We start from the raw sequence: 16,049 nt of genomic DNA on the forward strand, positions 1-16,049 counted from the left end.
CATTAGGGCACAATGTGCAGCGTCTGCGAGCACCCACGCAGCCCGTTTTGACGTGCATGACATAAATGGGTGTTCTGTAACAGCAAATTTGTATATTACTGTAATTTAAAGTGATTAAATACAGTGAGGCAGCTATAGCTGGCTGTGCTGAAGATTGCTCACATGACCGAGTAGTTGTGCATTTTACGTTTGCAGCTCGCGCTGCATGCAGCGGTACCTGTTTGTGCTGAGCCCTCTGCTTGGTCTCAGGACTGTCGCCTTTGGAGGAGGAGGACTGCTGCCGTAATCGAGCCCCGCTGCCGGGCCAGTCGGGCGATGACGTCATCATGCTGCCGGAGGAGGGCCGGGGGTAGGGTCCGCTGTTGAGCGGATTCGGTGGGGTGCGGCCACGAGTAATGTTCTGAGGTGGCGGTTGGTCTATTCGCCTCTGTGGGCCGGCGCTGTTCTGCCTGGGGACGCCGGGCTGGTGCGGTGTTTCCGTGAGGGACAGCTGCCGGCGGTTGAACTCCCCAGAGCGCCTGGTGTACTCGTCCCCGCTGCTCCCCCCGCCCCCTCCGCCGTGGTTCAAGAAGGAGTGCTTGCCTCCTGCTGGCCCGTCCTCATTGTTGCTATGGGAACTCACCGAGCTGTGGCACTCTGAACCCGAGTCGTTCAGTCCCCTCGGGGACACGGGCAAGCAGGCCGCCATCTGGTAGACAGGGTTCTGGAAGGACAGCGGGGCTAGCAGCTGGGCGGGTCGGCCAGGAGTGCTTTCCGTGCCTGGGGTGGTGGGGGTCTGGCCTGGCCGCCTTATGGTGGGACCTCCGGGGATGTTGCCTTGTGAGGTTATGGCTGACCAGCCTGCCCCGGAAGCTGGGCCTTCACCCAGAGCATCTGAGGAGCCGGGAACTGTGCCACCATCCAGAATGCGGGGGTCCTGGAGGTCTACCATGGACAAGCTCTTGCTGCCATTGGCCATGCCCAGGTCTGGCTCATTCGTCTCAGAGTAGCTTGAACTGCGTGCAGGGGAAGGCTGGATAGCTGAGTTCCTTGTCACGAAGAACAGATCCTTATTTTCTGGTGTGGGTGATGGTAATCTAGTGAAGTCGACCAATCTGAAACAGAGGCACATCAGAAGCCATAACGATAACCATCCATCTACGTCAACATGAGGTCAAAAAGAGCAAAAATAAAATGTGTCTTAAAGTATCCACAAAAGTGGATCCAAGTGTTAAAATGGGCTAAAACCACCTAATCACAACAGACAAATGTAATGTAATCTAATCAAAGAGAATCCAATAAATCAATCTTTTAGGAAAACACGATTTGTTTCAGCCGTCCCCTCACATTTCTTCTGATAGCAGATGGAGGCTTCACTGCCAGAAGACCATTACCTTGACAGATGTGACTTATCTTCCAATAATCTCTATCATTCACATCACGCTCCTCTCCTGCTCTCGGTGTCCTTCTCCCAGCGTTCCATTATCTTTCCCTCCCTTAACTCCTTTCTCCTCTTCATTCTGCTCATTCGCTCTCCTTTTCTAAACCTTGACACATTCATCCTATTTTTTGGTGGATGAGAAGCAATTAAGACAGAATGGCAGCGAGCTCGTTTGAATTTCAGTCTCACAGTTCGCTCGTGAGGTTACACCACACACACACACACACACACGAGCAAATAGTTATTGTGATAAAGTAACAAGAGCAGGGCTCTAACATCAGGTCATACAGGGACATCGCTTAATTAGTTCTATTGATCCAGATGCCTGATAGGCGTAATGATACCGTCTCTCTGACACTTCATGCTCCTCATCTTCGCCTGAGACGCTGGATTTTTTATTTTTTTCATTTGTCTGAGCCATTTTCTGGTGATGGTCCCTCTGCTTTTATGTTAATCTTTTCAAGTGTCACCTTGCCATTGTTCTGGCAGCGAGTGAGAGGACAAGTGGATAAGCGAGACAAGGTGCCGTCTGAGTGAGTATTCATCCACTGGAAAGTAAACAGGATTTCATCGGGCTGATGTAAACAAGCAGAGGTGACACTTTTCACTGTGTCGCTGCCTCACCTGGCAAACATTAGCACTCGGCAAAACTGCCAAGCGCGAGAAGACACTGACACTCAACTCTCATCACCACCTCAAGATTACGTGGCTCCGGAAATCAGTGAAGTTTGGAATTGTGTCCTATCCATAGACATTTGTGTACGATTTTGTCACAACTGGCCAACACTTAGAGAGTTATGGCCCAAAAAACAACTAGTTTTTTGTAGGTTTGACAACTTCAATTCAACAGAGAGCCTCTCTGCAATATTGTATCGAGAAAGGCTCACAAATATCGATATTTTATTAAATAAATGAAAATACTCTTCAAATACTATGAAAAAGATGGCTCATCTCATGTACCAGGGTCCTGTGATAACATTAGCCAAGCAAACTTGCAATAAATCGGCTCAAAGTAAAACTAGTGCACACACTCACATTGATAAAACTACATCCTGATTCAGAGCAAGCTAATATCTTACTCACACAAGTAAAAACACACATGTCAACCTTCTGGCTGGTGAATATATTTCATTGTTATATTCTGTGACCACATGACAGTTGCACAGGTCACCTGGTACGAGGCTTTCTGCAGACAGTCCCACTCTGACGTGAACCGACTGCAAATAACTGCTGTTTCATTTATAAATGCACGCAGATCGCCAACATGTTGCCATCAGTCTGAATGAGTCTTTGTCAATAAGCACAACATGAGGGGACTCGACTCAAGTGGCTGCTAGCTGCTTGTATTGTGGTTATATTCCTGTGGAACAGAAAGGTTACTGAGTGCAAATGTGAATTTCTATTAAATGCAACTTGCCTCTGTAGAAGGCAACAGATATAAGATTTACAAAAATGTTTTACAGTTAATTGTTGCATTACGAGAAATTGCAGACTGATATCAGACTGATATCAGTCTGCAAGTGACAGAGATTAGTTTCCTTCCAGCACATCTACTACCTGCAAGTAGCCCATCTCTCAAATCAATTCCAGACCCGCCCTGTAATCAAATATGCCCAGAGCTGGCTGCTAGTGTTGGAGCTGGAGAAGATGTACATTATTAAAAACTGTAAACAAACTCAGACATGTCTGCGCTATATGTTACACTTAAGGGTATTCAGCTCTCTAAAAATTGAACAAATGTTCCAAAACGCTTCAAGTCTATATCATTAGGAGAAGGCTGAGTCACTGGCAGATCCCTTTTATTTATTTATTTTTAATTGTTCAGTGATGAAAGGACTCTTTCAGGACCACTTCGTTTTTTTCTGCGGCATAGATGTTGAGTGATTTTTCTATTTATAGCAATTTAAACATGTACTAGCTGACTCTTTGGATACCACAACGGTGTGGTGAAATATACCTCAGCTGCACAAACATGGTATTTTTTCAGCACTTTTTTCGCATTTCTCTTTTTAGAAATTTGAGTGTATTTATATTTTAAAATGTCTTACCCGGAAAGGTCATTGTCTATGACCATCTTCTGCAGGCCGGTGGAAATGCTGCAGACTGCCTCAGCAGGAGGCGAGCCCATTTGCTCGGAGGACTGGCCGGGTGTCATCTGGACACTGGACGGGTTAGACAGAGCTGTGTTCACCTCTCGCAGGATCCTGGGCAGAGGACCCAGCTTAGAGGCTGCACTCTGCAAATAATAATAAGAAGTCAGAATTAAATGTAATCCATGTTAAATATTGCTCCGGACCACTTCAGTGGCAGCGTTAATTCAATTTTATTTAAAGTGCAGTTTGTTTGAGTTTGTAATTTGCATATTTCTGAGACATTATTTCCCCCACGCCACATCGAATAATTAAACTGCAGTCTGATGGACAGGGGGTGGGGTTCAACCAGACTTTGATTTCTGAATTATTGAAAGGGTTAGGTAGAATGATCTACAGTAAGAAAAAAAACATCTGCTACCACCAGCTTCCCATCTGCTACCACGGCTAATGGAAATGTCCTTATAAGCCCAGAACATGCCTCGCCCCGGCCTCAGTGTGTTCTCCCCCGGCGCACTGTTTATGTAATGCCATCATAAATTACTGATGATGTAGGATAAACATACTGATCTACACTAGAGAGATGAAATCCTGAGCAGCAGGATCTCACCTTTAATCAATCAATAAAAAAAAATAATTAAAAAAAAAATCAATAAACCAATAAATACGGCTTTGTTGTGGGTTTTTACTTCCACCCTTGTGTTTTAGCGCAAGCTAATCTCGTCTGCTTTATATCTGCTTCCCTCTCTCTGTGCTCACATATGCTGGTCTTTCAATACAGCCAAATTTCCAATAAATCTGCTTTTATGTACACATTTTTCCATGTCAGTCAACAGAAGGACTATGAAATATTGACTCTAATGTGGCCCATTAACTGCGCGTTAACCTGTCGTCACGAGCCATTTTTCAGGCCGCCTGCTCAGCTGTGGTAAAGTCCTGATTTTAAGTTTAAATCAATGGCCGTGCTGTGATTTATGTTTACATCGGAGAGTCATCACTCAGGAAGAAATTTCAAAGTGACAGAATGTTTCATTCATGTCTGATCAGCTGCCATCCCCAACTCAACTCAATATGCTGCGCTGCTCCCATTAGCGCTTCTCCCTGTCACTCACGGATCTCTTCCTGAAAGGGGCAGCGGCACATCAGCTGCGTTTGCTCCCCTTTAGGCAGATCACCTCACCCTATCCTCTTCTGTTACACCGACCATCTGCATGTCCTCCTTCACTTCTTCCGTCTGTGTCCTTCCCGTTTTCCTCCTCCCTGGCAGCTCCATGTTCAACGTCCTTTGTCCAGTTTCTAATCATGTCCATCCTGGCCACTACTAATGAAAGTCTTAACACCTCCAGCTCCACCGCCTGTGTTTTTGTCAACGCCATTGCCTCCAAACCGTAAATCACAGCAGGTCTCACAACTGTCTTGAAAACCTTCCCTTTCACGGCTATGCTTCTGTCACAAATCACCCCTGACACCCATCTTTGCTCACGCCACCCTGCCTGCACTCTCTTCTTTGTCTCTCTTGCGCAGACGGCTGACCACACACAGATCTTGATGGACAGCTAATGACCAACATATTTTTAAGTACCTGGTCCATCTGGGAGACCACCTCTGAAAGAAGGGAGTGCAATGTAGAGAGCTCCCTGCCGAGGTCAATGTAGCCCTCAAAGCCCGCTGTGTTGGAGATTGTCTCTGGGTTTGAGATTTCTAGCAGAAAGCGCTGCATGTTGGTCCACTCGTGCTCCAGGAACTGGTTCATGAAGGACATGTATTCTTCCTTGTTACCAAATCTGTTAGGAACAGGGGCAGGAAAGAGAAACGGGGGAAAAACAACGTAGCAGAGTTTTAAGTCCACAATTCTACTCTAACAATAGAAGGTGTTTTCAAAACACACAACAAAAGCAGAAACTTACTTGGTGAAGTTTGCCAGGTTTTGCGTGACTTTAGCAATGAGCGTGAGCGTGCGTGCCGTGCGATCGTCGGGATACTCTTGCATCAAATTGAAAAGCGAGGGGGACATAATGGCCGGACAGAGAAACCGCAGGAACAAGGAAGCGCTGATCAAACGCTCGCTGATGTCCGGTCGACCTCGGTTGCTGCATTCCTGCCGCCACGATGCAAAAACCTCTTTGAGTTCTCGTGGAAAGACACTGTTGGTGATTAGAGAGAGGAGAGAAGTTACTCTCTGAGATCCAAATGTAGACTTTCAGACAAGGTAGATGGCTGCCTCTCCCTGAGCCTGGTCCTCCTGGAGGTTTCTTCCTGTTAAAGGAGAGTTCTTCCTTCCTGCTGTCACCAAGTGCTGCTCAAAGCTAATCGTCTGATTGTCGGGGTTTTTTACTCTGACACTGTAGGGTCTTTACTTTAAACTGGTGTTATATAAAGAAGACTTCATTCCCGGCACTTGTGTACTTGATATAATAATGCATATTTTTGTATGGTATTAGTATTTCATATTACTGTCTATGCTGCTGGATGTAGCAAGGTTGTAGGCTGAGTGAACATTAATCATGAGGTTCCTTCATCATGTGATGCGTCTCCTCCTCTCAGCAGGTTCTTTAAATCATTGTTGAGCTGTTGCTATAATCACACTTAGAACAACAGTTGTTTGTATTTACATATCTGGCAGCTGCTGCTACATTGTATAAAACTTAATTAAAAGCCCCCTCAGTAGCAGTGTTTATAATACAAAACGATGAAGCCTGGATAAAAGTTACAATGCGTGCACACTGGAGACACTTAAACACACTTTTAAACAAGAAAAGCTCCAGCATTCACCAGTATGAGTTGATGATTTTGCAGAAGGCTAGCTCACAGCACATCCTCAGGTTGCTCTGGTGTTCTGGCAGGTCACCTGACGAACACTTGGATGGATCGACCTCACAGTTCTCATCCGACTCGTACAGAGCTTTGATGAACTCGCCTACAAATTAAAAAACAAAAAGAGTTAAGGAATATATTTACTTATATGTTTCCTTGTTGATATGTCATATAATCAGTTGAGCTCTCAAAGACAACAAGAGCCGTCAGACTCGCACAACCCAAACAAGGTCGTGCAGAAGAATTGCGTAAAGGAAAAAAAAAGGCAACAACACATAAAAGTAGCGAATTTGAAGTTTGGCCGTGGTCTGAGATTTTTATTCCTCTCTAATCAGTGTGACTGAAAATGGAACAGCAGCGTCTTGAGTCTCTGGTGGTCTAAAAAGGAAAGCTTGGCCGTCCTTGTGCTACCCTGGGTCCAGTGACATCAAACGGTTAGCCAGACGTCAAACAATAAAAGCAACGCAGTGATGCATCATTTTCCAGACCTCAAATTCTGTCTGAAGTCAGCCAAGTGAAAGGCACGCAAGGAAACAAGCAGCAATTTGAAGACAGCCAGAAAGAGACACTCATGTGGACAAGAAGAACACAAACACTAGCAGAATACCATAAATAAATAAATAAATTAAAATCTAAAGTTTTAAAAATAGGTGCCAGGAAGGCTGGGAGCCATTTACAGATTAGCTTCTGCTGCTTTGTCTCTTCTCAGAAGAACATTTTTAGAATATTTTCTCCTCGACCGTCTCTGATTTGAATACAAATTTTAATGTCCAAAGCTTGAATTTATATAATGACCGCTGTGAAAAATATCTTTCAAAGCCATTTCTTTTTTGAAAAACGGTCCATTGAGCCCATTCAAGCCATATTTTTGCACAGTGACATTCATCAAAGGCAAAGTTTAAACATTAACATCTCAAAAACAATTAAAGATGAAACCCTGACATTTTCACTGGACTCTCTTGAAATATTCAGTCAATAAATTAAAAAAAATGCAATTTTCATTCATCTTTGATGGTAAAATCTGACCAAGAAAAAATTAATTATGATTTATTTTGATTTCAAAATATGCACATATTTAACTAAATTATTATCTGATAATTACATTTAGTTCTATTTAGTTCTATTTGGACATTCTATTTTTTTTCCTGGTACAACTTGTCATATTTCTTTAAAATGTTTGAGCTATTCATCTTGAAACGTTGCCTCTGATTTCAATGTGTGGAAAAAAAATACTGCAAGTGTCTCGAGGGGCAAAAAGCTAAGATTTCACAGCAATCATTACATAAGTCCAAACTTTGGACCATAAAATATTAACGAAAATTGGAGACGGTCGAACAGAGGGCCCATGTTGGGATGGAATGACCCAGTAATCGATAGAGCCTGTATTGCAATTTCACCCTTTAACAGAAAAACACCGTCTTTCTCTCTTATCGTCCACTCTGAGGGAAAAAAAGAGACTTACAGTCAGCATGAGTTTCACTGTTATGGCAGAGAAACTGAAAGGCATGATTCCCAATAAGGATATTAGAAAGCGTGGTTTGGCGGACGTATACTTAAATGTTAGATAGAGGAGGAAAACACACCTGTAGTGCATCATCGCCCCTCTCACTGGTCCACCTGCTTGATACTGTGCTAATTATGTTATGTCCTCAGCCTGTTGCTTGTCTCTTACTTGTCTTTTCCTTATACCAACTCTATTTTCCCGTACCTTATCACCTGCCTGGCCACCTCTGCTCCCTCCCCTCTTCCCACCTGAGGCTCCGTTCTCCACGTGCCACTTTTATAAAGCCACACAAACAGCCATCAGGCCACTGCAGGGCAGCTTACAAGCTCACCTGGTGATATTCGCCCTTTACTAATATTTACTATAACACTGCTCTTAATCCTTCCCAACCTGTGTCGTGTACGCTCCGCTTCGACGTTAGAAAAAAGGTCGGGGGATAAACAGACATCAGAGGAAGTGTCTACGTGCAGGAGAAGAAAGCTCCCTTTCCAATCACTAACCGAGGGCATCGTGCAGGTACTTCTGTCCCACCAGTTTGAGGTATTCCTCTATGGCCTTTGTAGCCAGTGTGTTTTCTCTGAAGATGAGGTGCTCGTTCTCCCCGCAGCGGTCCACCTCTGACATCATTAAATCTGTGAGGAAGTCCTACAGAAAAAAAACAAAACAGGACGAGCACAAGGTTAATAACTGTTATTCTCAAAACGCATGCACATAATGAATGAGTTGATGAAGATGTCTGTCCAATTATACAAAGAGCTCAATCGTGCAAGAAGGTGAGAGCTTGGAAGTAAAAAAGCTAAACAGGAAAAACGAATGACAGTGCATAATGGAAATTCAGTGTAATGGCCATGAAAACAAAATGTGTCCTCAGGGGAGAGTTGGTGGTGGCGAGAAAAATAAGAAGGCCTGGACTTGAATACAGTTTCATCTGATTCATTTTCACCCACTTCCTAAAGAAGCTGCAAAACAAAGCAAAACAGGATATTGAGTTCCTCTCTCCCTCCACCAAGTCCAGCCTTAAAGTTATATTTGTTCTTTGGGCAGAGCACTAAATGCCATCACAGCTTTTGAGATGCTCCAACTCACTGTTAGAATTAGGATCTGTTGAAAAAAAAACTAATTCAAATTAAAATGATTGGTGCTTACATGGTTACATTCTGTTTTTAAATGTTTTAAAAGTCTCATTCACACAGTGCTTAACTTGTACGTCTAACATTCACAGACACACACTGGACAGGAGGAGCCGTGGATCCATCGACCTCCTGATTGGTAGACGACCTGCTTTACCACCTGAGCCACAGCCAACCAAGGAGATTAGATCGTTCCAGGTCCTAACAAACCCCAGAGTTGTTTGCTTAAGGTGAAAATGTGATCCTACCTCAATCCAACTCAATTACCAAGTGTGCTTTGCATTCCAGGATGTGGCAGAGTACCACAGATATGCACTGTGGACAAAATGTCACAACTAGCTTCTACAATGAATTAAAATTGCACAGATTTATTCCAAATGCTTGAAGTAAATTCTCTGTGTCCAGACTAGTCCAGAACACGGCAGCTTCTTCCTGTATTTCCTTTTGTTACTCCTGCCTCAGACGTATCTGGCCGATAAGCGGACCAAACGCTCTTGAGGTTTTTTTTGTGATCAACATTTTATTGATTTAAAACGGGGTTGGGGGGGCGGGGGCGGGGGGGGGGGGGGGGGTTACAGACATATACAGGATGAGAAGATTTTCCAAGCGTCAACAGTCGTGGGTCGAGCTTCATTTAATTTTGCTGTAGTATGTTCAAAACCAATAACACGGATAAGACATCGTCTCCAGAATGATTCCATACAAATGTCAGGACAGAACCATTGCTTTGTAATAGTCTTCTTTGCGGATGTGAATCCAGCGAACAACATTTTGCATTGCATTTGACGCTCTTGAGTTTTCTGTACTGAAGCTATCGGACTTCACTCTGTGTGAAATGAAACCAAACGCCATTGTAAAACTAACTATGGGTGTGTAAATGCCCTCTCAAGAAATGGGAAAAAAAACAGTCCCAAAAAGATTGATTTGTGACATTTCAGAGACAGAAATGGACGGGAAAGCAGCAGAGGGGGAACGACACACACACAATGGACTCAAACCGAGGCCCCTGCTGTGGCTTTCAGCATCCGGGTCACAAGCTCAAACAGGTGAGCCATAGCAACGCCTTTTAAGTTATACTAGCAAACTTCATAACAGACAGATCTTTTGTGCTCTAACACACTGAGGGAAGATGCTACATCCTGTTTACCAGCTAGTCAGGACAGTGACTTCTTTTAAGTGAAGCTGGTGTGATTAACTGTTTACAAAAACACTGTTGACCCAGCTTTAATGACTAATAGTTGGCTCATAACCTCACACGTATACAAGTACATTCAAGAAATCATATGAAAGACGTCGCCGTGATAAGTAATTTACCATTTCACCTTTTTCTCAGTGTGAAACGAGAAACGAGAACACGAATGTTGTCGTACTAAAATGAAGGCAATCAAAATAATTTCTTGTATCGACACGTACTTGGAATGCAACTGTGTATGTGCAAAAAAATATTTTCCACAGCTCTAATAAGGGGAGGCGTTTCCTTTACTTTCATTCATATGCACAGAGTGATCTCTGCACCTTGCATTCATGCAAAAGGAAGAGCAGCAAAAACAAAACATGGCTTGACTAGTTGTCAACAGAAGCTGTGACTTTAAAGCATCACATCAACTTTTTTTTAAAAGAAGCTTTTCTTCTTCATTTAAGGATTGATGGATGCAATATATGGACGGATGTTCTTTTTTTTAATCAATCTAAAAGAAAAAGCCCTTTCAATTCAAATCGATCAGGTACTCTGTAGAGCTGCAGAAACAGGTGGAGACGGGCATTAAGGTATTAAAGAAAAGGAGAGATGGAAATAGAGCCATCTGGGGATGAATCATCACTTGTTTGGATCCCTTCAACAAATTTCTGGGTGCACTCTCATGTAAGTCCCCCAGCAGCTTGTTAAGCTAGGGAACCAGCGTAGCAGCGAGGGAGACGAGACGCAAGTGACAGATGCGTGGAGGGAGAGGAAGAGGAGACAGAGCGGTGGTGTTTAAAGAACGGAGGGGGAGGTGGTGCTGCGTGGGGGGGGACACACTATCAGACGGTTTCTATAACTGCTGGAGCATCCCGTTCTCTGGCTAATCAAAGATGCACCACAGGGAGCCAATCATCCACTGATGTGCAAAGTAGGTGCGATGGCTATTTGTGTATGAATGTCATTTTTAGATGGCTGAATATAAAAATAATTTGCCAGCTGTAAAAGTAGCTGCTATGTCTTGTTTTCTAACAAGATGGAATCAAATGAAACTTTTTGACACTGATTGAAAAAAACCAAACTTTAATGTTATTTATATAAAGATCATCTGGTGTGAACGGCTTTACAAGTAAAAAAACAAAAACAAAACACCCTCGATGACTAAGGGACAGAAAAAAAGAAACACTAGAAATGATCTCATAATGGGATCACACCAGGCACGACAGTCGCCACCACATTGGTTTTTAGTCCCATGACTACTTTATAGTCATTACTACAGTACATTATCACCAGCTGTAACTGCATGGCTGGTATTGTTTTCAGCTTGTAGGTTTGTCTGTGTGTGTGTGTGTCATCTTGGGAAAATGTGCCTCTGGTGACAGCAAAAGAAGCTGCCACAATGGCAGGTGTTTATACGTCTGTCTGTCTCTGGGCAGATTTTGTAAGGAAGGGCAAAACAGAATCACTTAATTTTACAGGTCGAGATTTAGAGGGGTGTGGTCCGATCTTTGACTAAATGGTGCATGAAGAGGGCACCTATTAAACAGTTTTTTGAATTTTTAATGCAAGTCCCAATATTGGACATCTCTATTGGGTGTTTTAACAGTGAATATGCTCTATGAGAACTCCTTGGTGCTGGGGCTAGTGTGATCCCACTGATGGTGCTTTTCTATTTCCAATGCTACTTATATATATATATATATATATATATATATATATATATATATACACACACACACACACACACACACACACACACACATATATATTAGGGGTGCAACGATATTCGTATCGATATTGAACCATTCGATACAGTGCTTTCGGTTCGGTACGCATATGTATCGAACAATACAACATTTGTAATTTATTTTATCAATTTTCCTTCTGACGATGCTGTCTGTGTTGAGCGCTCAGTGAATCTGCGTTCGACTACTCCGCCTAGGCTGCACTGTCGAGCGCAGATCCACTGAGCGCTCAACACAGACAGCATAGTCAGAAGGAAGAGCGCAGGGCAAGCTAGCAAGACAGAAGTTAAGCTCTCCTTGCAACATGGACCCCCCCCCCCATTCAGATCTGGCGTTTGGAATTATTTTGGTTTTCATGTGACGTATGACCCTGAAGGTAAGCGAGTCATGGACTAAAGTAAAACAGTATGTTGGATGTGCCATGCAATGCTCAATTACATGGGTGGGAACTAGTGTGTTAGCGCAGTTAGCTCGTTAACGTGTTGGCCGTCTAGCCCCATGCACAGGGCGATCGGTGGTAGCTCGTTAACGGAGATTTGCCGTGTTGTGGCGTTAAGGTCATTTCAACGAGATTAACCTGAAAGCACTAGTGGGAACACAACGAATATGACTGCACATTTACATCATCCTAGTGCAAAGACAAAAACAACAAGCATGCTACTAACTTTAGCCGAGTCATTTAGACAGCTGTTAGTACATGATTCTCCTTATGCTGCTGAGAATATAGCCCAGAAGAAGCGGATAGTATAGCTTTTATTTTGGAAAGAGCCATTTCTCTGTAATAAACTCTCTTTTCCAAAGATGAGTGATTCCTCAATCAGATACAGGGCTCGCAAAATCGCTAGCCCGACGTCCTGGGGCTAGCGATTTTTTTCAGATGGGCTACCCTGCCCGTCGGGCTATTGTAGGAAGGAAAAATCTATGTCAATGCTTTTGCATTCTTTCGGAAATGTAGCTGGGTAATTATGTCATTGGCATCGGTGAGCCACTGCCAATATGTGACATATTTAAATCGCGTTTGAATTTGCGCTTGTTTTTTTGCTTTCACTTTGCAATCGCGCAAACTGTGTATAGAGAGTGACAGCACTGATTGGTGAGTGATGATAATTTGCGCACCAATTCCTCTGACGTTGTCTTATCAATCGTTAGCTTACTATGCAAACATGACAAGTAAAATCTCCCGCAGCAAGCTTAAACATGTGAGAGGTTGATCGTGCAGAGAATCGCTGAGCATTATGTGAGTGCGTGTGTAAAAGCAGCAGGATATATATTGTAGCGGATCAGGGCTGTTCGGGGTTCTGTTTGTACAGTTATGTTTTGTTTATGTTGCCATAGTGACGGGTGACGCCCTCTCGCTGCGATGGTGTGTCCTTCCGGGGTCAGAGGGCGCCCTGTGTGGTGTTGTTGTTGTTGCTGTGCTGTTGCCGCGCTGAGCAGTTAGCTAGCGGCAGTGTTCTTCTGCAGATGTCAATAAACGGCTGTGCTCCCTGGCTAGCTCACGGGAAGCAAGACCAAACGATACCTCAGTCTCCTCCTTGTCTGAGCTCGCCACATTGGTGTCAGAAGCGGGATGATGGTGGCACCCCATGTTCTGACCCGAGTGACTTTTACCCCGCCGGTCGTGACCGGCCGGTGCGCCAAAAGAAGGCACCTGGACATTTGCAGGACTTTGTGTGGGGTAATGGGGTCGTCGGGGACGACTGACCCCTTAGGTGGGGGCTATGTAGCGGGTCAGGGCTGTTCGGGGTTCTGTTTGTACAGTTATGTTTTGTTTATGTTGCCATAGTGACGGGTGACGCCCTCTCGCTGCGACGGTGTGTCCTTCCGGGGTCAGAGGGCGCCCTGTGTGGTGGTGTTGTTGTTGTTGCTGCTGTGCTGTTGCCGCGCTGAGCAGTTAGCTAGCGGCAGTGTTCTTCTGCAGATGTCAATAAACGGCTGTGCTCCCTGGCTAGCTCACGGGAAGCAAGACCAAACGATACCTCAGTCTCCTCCTTGTCTGAGCTCGCCACAATATTTTAGTTCTGCTGAGCCAAATAAGACAGGTCAGGGTGAAGAAGTGACAGCCAAAGAAAAACTTACCACAAAACGGAAAAGTTATGACAAATCAGACTATAAGGCAAAAAGAAAGTGCAGCTTTATGGTTTCATGGACAAAAGAATTTCTGTGGCTGCAATATGACAAGCGAAATAACCAGGGCTGCACATAAGTGGTCCGCAGGTGCGCATTCGCTGTCAAAATAAAAAACGGGCACAAGATAAGAAGTTGCAACGCGTGTTTGCATACATAAGATTTTCAGGAGGAGGACAGACATTTGTTTAGAACTCTTAAAGATGTCGAAGAAGCTCCTTTAAGCTATTACTGTGATGTTCCTCCACCTCCAAAGAAATGTCAGAAGGAGTCCGAACCACAAAAGAAGCACGTATTCTCGGAAAAGTAGTTGCAGGAGGTGAGCTGGCTTCAAACAAATGATGAACGCACAGAGATGTGGTGCGGAATGTGCCGTGAAAATTTAATAAATGACAAATTAAAAAGGCATGAACATTTTTTTTGTATCGAAAAAATATCGAACCGTGACACCAAAGTACCGAACCGAACCGTGAATTTTGTGTATTGTTGCACCCCTAATATATACATATATATACATATATGTGTATATATGTGTGTGTGTATATTATATATATATATATATATATATATATATATATATATATATATATATATATATATATATACACACATATATATACATATATGTGTATATATGTGTGTGTGTGTATATATATATATATATATATATATATATATATATATATATATATATATATATATATATATATATATATGTATATATATATATATATATATGTATATATTAGGGGTGCAACGATATTCGTATCGATATTGAACCGTTCGATACAGTGCTTTCGGTTCGGTACGCATATGTATCGAACAATACAATTTTTTTCAATTTTTTTTTTTTTTTTTTTTTGTGTGTCCCGTTTGGATCTATAGCCATCAGAATTGTTGTCTTGAGGCCAAGAAAGATGCCAAGAGGATTTATTTTAAGTGGATCATCATATTGGTCCATTTGATTGACCTTTATTATAATTATGAATTTATTTTATTTTCAGTTGCAAACGGGACAGACATGACTGTGGGATAGGACAGGGGGAGAGAAAGAAAGAAAACCAAAGGGGAGAAAAAAAAAGAACAATACAAAATTTGTAATTTATTTTATCAACTTTCCTTCTGACGATGCTGTCTGTGTTGAGCGCTCAGTGAATCTGCATTTGACTACTCCGCCTAGGCTCGAGAGTGCAGCCTAGGCGGAGTAGTCGAACGCAGATTCACTGAGCACTCAACACAGACAGCATGGTCAGAAGGAAGAGCGCAGGGCAAGCTAGCGAGACAGAAGTGGACCTCCCCACCCTCATTCAGATCTGGCGTTTGGAATTATTTTGGTTTTCATGTGACGTATGACCCTGAAAGTAAGCGAGTCATGGACTAAAGTAAAACAGTATGTTGGATGTGCCATGCAATGCTCAATTACATGGGTGGGAGCTAGTGTGTTAGCGCAGTTAGCTCGTTAACGTGTTGGCCGTCTAGCCCCTCTGTATAGGGTAGCTCGTTAACGGAGATTTGCCGTGTTGTGGCGTTAAGGTTATTTCAACGAGATTAACCTGAAAGCACTAGTGGGAACACAACGAATATGACTGCACATTTACACCGACATCATCCTAGTGCAAAGACAAAAACAACAAGCATGCATGCTACAAACTTTAGCCGAGTCATTTAGACAGCTGTTAGCACAGGATTCTCCTTATGGAGACCTGATATGTTTAATATGCTGCTGAGAATATAGCCCAGAAGAAGCGGATAGTATAGCTTTTATTTTGGAAAGAGCCATTTCTCTGTAATAAACTCTCTTTTCCAAAGATGAGTGATTCCTCAATCAGATACAGGGCTCGCAATATCGCTAGCCCGACGTCCCGGGGCTATCTCTGCCCTGCCTGTCGGGCTATTGTAGGAAGGAAAAATATATGTCAATGCTTTTGCATTCTTTCAGAAATGTAGCTGGGTAATTATGTCATTGGGTGAGCCACTGTCAATATGTGACATATTGAAATCGTGTTTGAATTTGCGCTTGTTTTTTTGCTTTCACTTTGCAA

The 16,049-nt window shown here is 43.2% G+C and overlaps 1 protein-coding gene across 12 annotated transcripts in view; it reads right to left on the reverse strand.

The window, feature by feature from the left end:
• Positions 1-16,049, reverse strand: part of dab2ipb (DAB2 interacting protein b) — a 179,309-nt gene that overhangs the window by 14,990 nt on the left and 148,270 nt on the right. For all 12 annotated transcript variants that reach the window (XM_082542352.1, XM_082542351.1, XM_082542354.1 and 9 more), the window contains 6 exons: positions 8,329-8,473; positions 6,283-6,427; positions 5,418-5,654; positions 5,093-5,294; positions 3,469-3,656; positions 218-1,094 (listed from right to left, as the gene is read on the reverse strand). In XM_082542352.1, the coding sequence (XP_082398478.1) occupies positions 218-1,094; positions 3,469-3,656; positions 5,093-5,294; positions 5,418-5,654; positions 6,283-6,427; positions 8,329-8,473 (1,794 nt within the window). The remainder of the gene's footprint in view (positions 1-217; positions 1,095-3,468; positions 3,657-5,092; positions 5,295-5,417; positions 5,655-6,282; positions 6,428-8,328; positions 8,474-16,049) is intronic.

This window comes from Aulonocara stuartgranti (assembly GCF_965226115.1).
Source record: "Aulonocara stuartgranti genome assembly, chromosome: 7".
Lineage (NCBI taxonomy): Eukaryota > Metazoa > Chordata > Actinopteri > Cichliformes > Cichlidae > Aulonocara > Aulonocara stuartgranti.